We start from the raw sequence: 9,390 nt of genomic DNA on the forward strand, positions 1-9,390 counted from the left end.
TATGCAGCTCAAGAGTCTCCCGCCTTTCACGTGCCATACGAAGCGACCGAGCCGTCGAAAGTGGTCGGGCGGTCACTAAATGGGCGCGCAAAAGGCAAAAGATCCTTGGGGGGAAGGGATGCTGTAATTTACCTGAGATTCGGCACCACCCTCGGCTTCCTCAAGGCGTTCGGACAGCTGGATGACCTGCACGCTCAAGTCGGCACGCTCGCGTTCAATCTGAAATGCCCAAGTCGTTCGTTTATTTTATGCCACGAGTGCCTTCTCATTTTACAAAAGTTTTAAATATTCAAAGACTCGTGGAAAAAAAGTCTTGTGAGCCTAATGGAAAAATTATAAATTGGTGTTCGAATGAACTTGATGGTATGCGATTTTAAAAATAAATTATAAGCAATTGTATAGATTTGATTGGTTGGAAATATGGGGATTTTAAATGTAGTGGTAGAAGCAATATTTGTTAATCTCGCCGGTCGGAATAATGTCGTTCGTTATCACTTTCAATAGCAATTTCAATGATGAGTATTATCTAACGATAATTTTCAATGAAATTCATTGAGGATATATGAGATTTCTTATACGTTAATGTCACAATTCTTAACCAAACGACTAGAGTGTATAATTTTCAATGATAAAAACATTCCGTTGGTTGGATATTATTATTTGCCATACCTTCATCGTACCTTATTTTAATAAACTAATATACATTCAACTCATTTCGCTAATTTTCATTATTATGCATTTATCATCTATTTTGTAAACAGTGGTGTTGAAATAATGTCGTTTGATTCGCAATAAATGTTAGATTAAATTAATAAATAAATTTTCATCATCTAATTGTTCGAATTTTGCACAATTATTCTCGCGTTCAGAGCTCTTCAGTGTTAACGTAATCTTTACTCGCAATTGTACAATGTGCAGCATCTATTTACCATCACGAACAGCCACTCAATAATGATTACTTTAATTACGCTAGATTACCTGATTACTAATACGGAATATATTAATTCGGAAGGGATATGATAAAAATTACTTAGTTATGGTAATAAAATCGTGGACAACGAGACGACGACGCCGATTACCCTAAACCGCTGACTTCGCCAATAATTCGGAAATGACGGTTATCCATAAAATCCAGTATCTCGCGACAAAAAGACGGATGCGGAAGTTCGCGTCCCGTTCCCATTGTGATGTAACGCCGTAGCGGCGATTCAGGCATACTAACTCAACGTCTCTGTGCACGAGGTCATTGTTTCGGAAACGAGACGGATGACTGATTAGGCACGCTTGAGGAGGCTGGGGAGGCTGGGAAGGTGTTAGAGGACATCTCATCGTCTACGATATTATTGCCGCGGTGTCGGTCGTAATCGCGGTGATGCGCATGCGTAAACGCGAATAGCCGCAATCTAAATCCGTGCGCCCGCTTCTAAATCCGGCGCTTTATTCGGATTACAAACGAGGTACTGGGCCACTCGCTCCCTCATCCCATTGCGAAAATGGCGCCTCCCGGACCTCCCGCGATTGCACATCTTTTTGTTAAGCGCATGCACCATTATTTGCTTACGGTTTGCTCAAAAGCTGTCGGGCCAGCGATATTATATTGATGGGGATTTGGGGGGGGGGGGGAAGGGAGGGAGATACGTCGAGATGTGGGCGCTGGTTTGGATAAATTCTTTCGATGGCCAATTAAACGGCCAATGATTTATCATGCCATTCGTGTCTTGTCGCGTCGTTTGCGCTCGCGGTTCATGATAGTTTGGATTTCTCGCGCAGACCGCGAAGTAAAGAGAAGTTCGTTAAGGTTTGTTAAGAGATTGTTTAACCACCTCGTTTAATGTGGGGCAGCGTGTGCCTTAGGGATCGTGAACTCCCCTGCTATTTCCAGACGTCTCGTTTAAACGAATCAACAGCCGTAGCGCGTAAATTGAGCGAAGTTGAATATCCCCGCGGATATTCCAAGCGGAATTTTGTTTATATTACGCACAATAGGCAAATTATAGGAACGGCATCCTATATAAGTATTTGACTGTTTGATCTAGATTTTTAAAGCGAAGGTAGTTTTCAATACTTGGATAAATAAGTGTTGATAAACGAATACGATCACTTTTTCTCACTGGTGAGAAATTAATTACTCGACTATTTATAAAATTTCAAGGGAACAAGAGTTTTTTTTTTTTTTTTTTTAAATAATTACTATTAAGGGTTGTTAAACGATATCTTCATTCGGGGTATTCTTTACTCTACTCTCACTTATAATTTTCTTCTTAATTGTTCTATTTCAAATTAAGCAAGTACTTAATTATAAGTAACGTAAGATAAACTAATAGATTCTACAGTAACTTCCCTTGAATTAGTTAAAATGCTCCTTTTAAGCATTCGTAATATTTATGTCTTTCGAGGGGTTACAACAACTTTATTATCTATTTTTACGAGCTATTTTCTAGAATAAAAACTACAGTTCGCGCAGCTAATAGAGTTGGTAATGTGTAATGTCGTCCTATCGCGCACTTTATGACAGTGAGAACACTCGAATGAAAATTTATTCCAGTCACAGAGTGAATAATATGTCTTTAAAAGTTCATTATAAATAAAATAATTATATTTATCTAATGAATATCGAGATAAATAATGATGCTAAGCTTGGAATTTGGGTTTATAAGAATTCAGCTAAAATACACTACGGATACAATGACATTCCACGTATAAATAGTCACGGAAATAACAGATGAGTTGGATTATTCATTGTCCAATCGTGTTCGAAAATACAAATAAAAATGAGAACTAATTTTACTTCTTTCACGGTAACGTACTTTTATGTGTGCGTGTTCGCGCGCGCGCCCCCGCGCCCGCGTGTTGTAATAAATATTCAAGTTAAAACTAGACAAGTAATTCTTATTATTTAGAATGGACATACTATTAAGAATATTTTCGAAAAATAAATTCGCAAAAGCAAACGTAAGTTTTGATCTCCGTATTTTAGTTTATATTCATTTGTTTTACATTGGTTACACATGTTTTCCAAAATAAACTTGATTTTACTGCAACATAAAATACATGCATTATCCAAGTTAGCAATGTAAACTACACACAAAAAGAGCTTCATTCGTTCATTATGCACGTTATACACAAGTCGAATAATATTGTTCATAAAAGTCATCTTTAAAGATGTTTAGAGATATTTTTTATGTCGAATGATGTGAGTATTTATGGCAGCTATTGCTTAAAGTACAAATTTAAAATTTAATTTTCCTACTATGCAAGTCGGCTTGGAAAGTAAACTTATTTTCAGAAGACCTTTTGTTCCCACTTGCAACGTAAGAAGGTTGTTTTAACTATTTTCTGAAATAATTTTAGAAATCATGCGTTTAAGAGAGCGGTCGTCGGTGCCGATATGAAAGCATGACCGAAGAATTTCGAATTCTTGCCAATCTCCGGTAGTTTTTCCGTATTCCTATATTCTTTAGCTCAGAAGGCCAATGAATTCTTTAGTTCATCAAACGTCGAGAATGACAGCCTCGACATTTAGCACGGATTGAGGAGTTTCGAATAATATTCGGATTCTTAAACGCGCTATAGAATGCAAATTATTTCTGAAATTACGTAAAATACATCTAATCTCAAGTGCTTCAATGAATTCTATTCATTCATACTTCTATGTAAGCGAATTACTTAACTCTAACTATAACAAGTAGAGAATTGATAAATGGAAACTTTTAAATAGGAGTGCACGTTCATTAAAAGCCAGCATTAATGGATAACAAGTGCAAATCATTAGTTTAATCATGGTATTAATAAATATATTACCGACTATTTTAATACTAAGTCTAGCATAGTATTTCAGTGTACTTAAATACTATTTAGCTTTTTGACGAATTAATATGCTAAAAATACTGTCCTATCATACGTACTCTATGCCTAGAAATTTCGTTCCAATGATTATAAGATTTTCAGATAATTAATTATGGAAACGGGTACATTAGATGTCAGAATTAGTGTCATTCTTTTTTCTGACATATATATATATATATATATAAATTGCTGTCCCTTTTTTTTTAAAATTATTATATTTTTCTTTTAAAAATTTTTTTTCAAAAGTGGCTGTAATACAATAGTATTCAAAAACTCGTAATTACTATTTTTCATAAATTTATTATGTCCAATGCTTCATTCATTTTTATATAAAGTTTTAGAATTTTAAAAAAGTTGTAACAATCATCTTATAAACAAATAGATTACAATGTGATAGTCTTTTTATCATCTATACATTAGCTAAATTAGTTTTTTTACGTATATTTATTTTTAACCCCAAAGCTATAAATATAACTTTTATATAAAGTAATTATTAATATTTTTCATAACTATAGAATATTACTTGAATAAAGTGCATTAATTAAGCAAAATACAATCCAATTTTATACATAAGTCAAAAAAAAGAAAAAAAAATCTTCCAATAATTTTCCAATATTAGTATTATTCTGTTTATTTTACGTATATTTTGTTTTAATAATGTCTAAACCATTCGATCTATCGAAATATTAACCTTGGAGATTGACACTTGACTCGTATACTTTTCATAATAAATAGTCATCATTATACACACATACTCCCTTTATTTATATATATATATATATATAAATATATATATATATACATATTACTCGAAATTCTTAATCTAGTCTTATAAAATTAATATTTTCTTATCTTATCCCTTCTTACCAAATAAATCAATTAATATGACAATTTAGTTCAAGTTATTTCATTGAATTAATTAGGTGTCTGAAAATCTTTAGTGCTGGATAAATCAGCTAACTATTTTAATGATATGATCTGACCTGACGATGAAGATCTTATTATAACAACTTTGCGAGAAATTAGTTTATAAATAATATAAATAATTAATCATTAATGTGTGAAGATCGATGGTTGTCTCGACGTTTTCCAAGGATTAACTACAATTGTATCGCTTAGGAATTTTGGAAGATTTTAACCAGAACAAGGTCCAATGAATTTATATCCAATGGTCGTAAATTTATAATAAATAATCTCAAACGACAATGTAAAATTATGTGCCAATGTGAAATATGTTTCGAAGCTATTAGCTTCAAAGTAACGTATAATTATAAGTTTTCGGGATAGTTAAGACAACAATTCTCATAAAATCAATTCTATGTTGGACCAAACAACAGTTACAGAACCGGCACATATAAAATATAAGTCAGAATATTTAAATAACCAGTCGTTTGTTTTGATACTTAAATCAAAGTTTCAACATCCCGGCAATTCTCGTGCGGCAATCTGTAAAAGCGACCGAGTGCTCTCGAGGCTAATCGACGACGCCGACGCTACCTCCCACCACCTCCTGGAAGGCGTTGCGTCGCTTCCAGGGCGAGCGGACGCGGCTACCGCGAGAAGCGCGACGGCGCGGTAAAGGAACTGGTGGGCGGGAGAAGGAGGCCGACGACTCGCTCCCCAAAAATAGCAGCGAGGCCCGAGCTGGACATATCAACCTGGTAAATGCCGACGGAGGAGTGTAGACGCGAGCCTCGTCGCCATCTTCGGAGTCGATGACGACGTCGTCAAGCCAACATCAGACAATGTTGTATTTCGACGGGGCGGGGAGGAAGGGGGGGGGGGAGTTCCAGGTGCCGAAAATAATTTTTTGCGCCTGGAAATGCTTGGTCGGCGCGCTTTTACTTTCATCTATATTATTTCCCCGGCGCTTTCCTATCGCTCACTCTCTCTCTCTCTCTCTCTCTCTCTCTCTCTCTCTCTCTCTCTCTGTATCTTTCCGTCTTTCTTTGTGTCTCTTTCACTTCAGCCTCCATACTAAATTTTCGCCCCGTACGTCATTCAAAGTTCTTCTCTCTTTTCTTCATCGCATATTCAGCGTCCCTAATAACTACCGCGTGTCCTTTACGATTGTATGCCTTGAATCAGTAGGAATACATATGACGTATCATTTGTGATTTTTAATCTAACTTGTTAAATTCTCGGTGTGATGTATGTTCGAGAGATTTTTAATTGTCCATTTTTCACCGAATGGGTAAGAGCTTGAACATGTTTTTTTTTTTTTTTCTAGTAAAATCAAAGATTTTACGAATCACGAGGAATCAAAAGTATTCGTAAAGCACATCGACTAATGGCGTTTCATGTTTAAATAGAGATTTTGTTAGCTACAATAATCTTTTAATATGCAGGGCGATAGGAAATTATGGTTGTAAATATTGTAATTATAATATTCTAATCGGTTTTTGTAGAACTCTATTATACGTGTCAAGTAATTAAATTATTAAATTGCTAGTAATTACATTAATAGAAACTAATTTAAAAATCATTTAATGAAAATTACATACTGTCTGTTAATTACATTGTTACAAAATTTAATGTTACTTTCTAATATGATTTTTCAATAATTAATAATCGATATTTTTCATATACTTTAATTCCAATAATTTCATCTCAATGACATATTATTTAATATTTGCAGAAATGCAACCAATTAGGCAAGATGGAGTTATCGTTATAAATAAATAATGATGGGTAAAAGTGATTGTAGCTTGGCTCGGCTAAAGAATATTGTTTATGTTTTTCGATTAGTTCAGAAATCGTAGAATATCGTCCCTGATGGTCTTGTAACCGCATGACTTTTTAAGAAAATCATTATACGCACAATTTCATAGGACTTATAAACGAATGTCGTTTATTCATTATTCATCGTCTATTCGCCAAACTTACATGATGCACAAAAAAGGCTTTTATTTTGCTTCGTTCATTGTCTGATTTTAGGGATGAACCATGGACAAGGATGAGCGAGTGTTGGATTTGGAGGAGGGGGGAGAAAGTACGAAAAACAACTTACCCTCTGACGCAGTTCCCTCTCACACTCAATGTCATCCTGTAGGAGGCGGATTTTGTCCTGAAATCATAAATCATAATAAGCTTTCGCCATATTTTTTTCTATCACACAGTACAGTAAGTGTGCACGATGGCGACCGAAGCACCTGGTGGCCGTGGTAGGGCGGGGTGGGCAGAAAGAGACCAAGTGAACGAACGAAGTATCGGGCTCTGAGACACGAGGCTTTCCTTCATAATGCTTCGCGAGGCCGCGACAACATCTACGACAGCGGCTCCGATGGTCTTTCGACTTTACGTAATCGCCGGTACAGAAATATCCCCCTAGTCGGCGCTCGGGGAAGAAAACGAGGAACTGACCCGCGCGACAGGAATTCACATTGCTTCCTTTGCACTCGACGATAGACGCTCGGCTTTGCCAATCGCCGCGCGCGTTCCTCATCATTTTAACTTACCTCGGCTCTGCCCGGTCCCGTGGACCCTAACCCTTTTCTCGAATTAGGTTACGCGCATTCCTCGCACGAATCGCGTCTCATTTCCGCGGGCTTTCACTATTTTTGGAATGACTCGGCGTTTGGCCGCCCTCTCGACGCGGCTACCTCCCCTCCGCCCCACCGCCGCTCGTCTTACACGACTCTGGTCCCCTTACTCCTCCTCACCCCCTCGCCCAACCAAGTAACCCCCTTGGCGCGCATCCCCCCCCCCCCTCCCTCCCCCTCACCATCCGCCCCTCACTCACTCTCTCTCACTCTCTCTCTCTCTCTCTCTCTCTCTCTCTCTCTCTCTCTCTTCCCCGCCGCCCCTTTTTCTTTTTTCACCGTCTCCTCTGCCCTCTCCTGCCGCCGATGCTCATTAACGCTTCGCATTCGTTTCCTTCGTATATTTAGCTTGAATGGATGGAGCCCGCGAGAAAAGGTATAAGCGCAGGTGGAACAAAGCGAGCCACCGGTGCTAACTATAAAAAGGCGCGACGGTCATTCATCGCGTTGGTTCCAATTTCGAAATAGGAAGGAGGCGCCAGAAAATTATCCGAGCCGACGATCGCGCTAAAGGAGAGCGCCGAGACTCAAGATGCGCGATCGTCTCATCACGATATTTCTTGCCTAGCCGACAGCATCCGACTATTTTCGTACGTCGGGCAGCACTTTGGCGCGGTACAACAACACGTCAGGCTGCGAACACCCGATTGGCACTAGAGTCCTTTATGGTCACTGAACTTTTGCTGTCGCGGCACAGGCTCTTCTCTCGCTTTACTTTACATCACAATTATCATCGGCTGACGCCTCTTCCTTCCGTCTCTACCATTGTTTATCTATCACTGTTCGGTCGATCACTTGGTCTTTCACTACGGTCTCTTGGCCAACTCCACTACTTCGTCATGTACCTTACGCATCGTCGCACATTATATCTCTCCAATCCTTTCTTCACTCCACCCCATCCCCCAATCCTCATCCACGCAGCCACGACAACCACCCCCGTGTACATATTACGCCGTGGTACGGCACTTTATTACGACTCTATTACGACTCGCTTAACACGATTCTCCCCCGAGTTCATATTCAATGGAAGATGGTCAAAGAATTCCTCTATCCCTTAACCGTCTGTCCTCCCCCATCTCCCCCCCCCCCCCCCCCCCCCCCCCCCCCTAGACAAACCTCCACCGTCATCGATTATAAACGATCTTCGATATTTCTACGAGAACAAGTAATTTTAAGACGCTCCGCATTCGCTTGGCCAGCTTACGAGAACATTGGCATCTAGAGAATCGCGAATACGATGTGACATGCGCGAGCGAAACTGCGAAATTGAACTTTCGTCCATTCGGCCACGCACGCGATAATGACTCTGGCTACCGGGACTTAAGCATTAAATACAGGTGAGATGTACGTACCTCGAGTCTGGAGAGAGCGCTCAGGTCGGCACTGTACTCTATGCTGACGTCGGCCTGTCCGCCGCCAGGTCCACTACGATACGAGTACTTCGAAGTTTTGGCTACCGCCGAAGACATGTCGCCGGCTTACTCGTGCAAACTCTCGTGCCCGCGATATAGAATGGAAATTGACGAATAAGAGCCTCGATAGCTTATTATCGGCCGGGCTAACGTTTCGTGATGCACTCTGCTGCACGCTCTCTTCTCTCTCTCTCTCTCTCTCTCTTCTCTCTCTCTCTTCTCTCTCTTCTCTTCTCTTCTCTTCTCTCTCTTCTCTTCTCTTCTCTTCTCTCTCTCTCTCTCTCTCTCTCTCTCTCTCTCTTCTATGTATCTCTGGTCCTCGGCTATTCGTTCCTCGTGCCCGCAGACTCTCGTGAAGCTGCCCGTCGGTCGATCAGCGATCAGAAGCCCCGTGCCAGCCCCTGCGCGGCTCGATTATTCCAAGCGGGCGTCGATCGGCGCTCCACGGCCAAGAGAAACTGCGACTGCTCGGCAGCCCGATGCAGCAACGCGCTCTCTTATCTCTCGGCTCCTCCTCTTGGCTCAAGCGTTTCGGGTGCGCTAGGCACTCGTCTGCGTTCTCTCGTTGGTTCGCCGGGGGGGGAGGAGGG

At 39.9% G+C, this 9,390-nt stretch overlaps 1 protein-coding gene across 1 annotated transcript in view; it reads right to left on the minus strand.

Moving 5' to 3' along the window:
• Positions 1 to 9,024, minus strand: part of LOC105367454 (paramyosin, long form) — a 27,568-nt gene extending 18,544 nt beyond the window's left edge. Inside the window, exons 1-3 of the mRNA XM_011506168.1 lie at positions 8,741 to 9,024; positions 6,857 to 6,913; positions 133 to 219 (exon numbers count right to left, since the gene is read on the minus strand). Coding sequence (XP_011504470.1) covers positions 133 to 219; positions 6,857 to 6,913; positions 8,741 to 8,857 — 261 coding nt within the window. The 5' untranslated portion in view covers positions 8,858 to 9,024. The remainder of the gene's footprint in view (positions 1 to 132; positions 220 to 6,856; positions 6,914 to 8,740) is intronic.
• Positions 9,025 to 9,390: the final 366 nt, after the last annotated feature.

The sequence above is a fragment of the Ceratosolen solmsi genome, unplaced genomic scaffold (genome assembly GCF_000503995.2).
Source record: "Ceratosolen solmsi marchali unplaced genomic scaffold, CerSol_1.0 scaffold7, whole genome shotgun sequence".
Classification (NCBI taxonomy): Eukaryota; Metazoa; Arthropoda; class Insecta; order Hymenoptera; family Agaonidae; genus Ceratosolen; species Ceratosolen solmsi.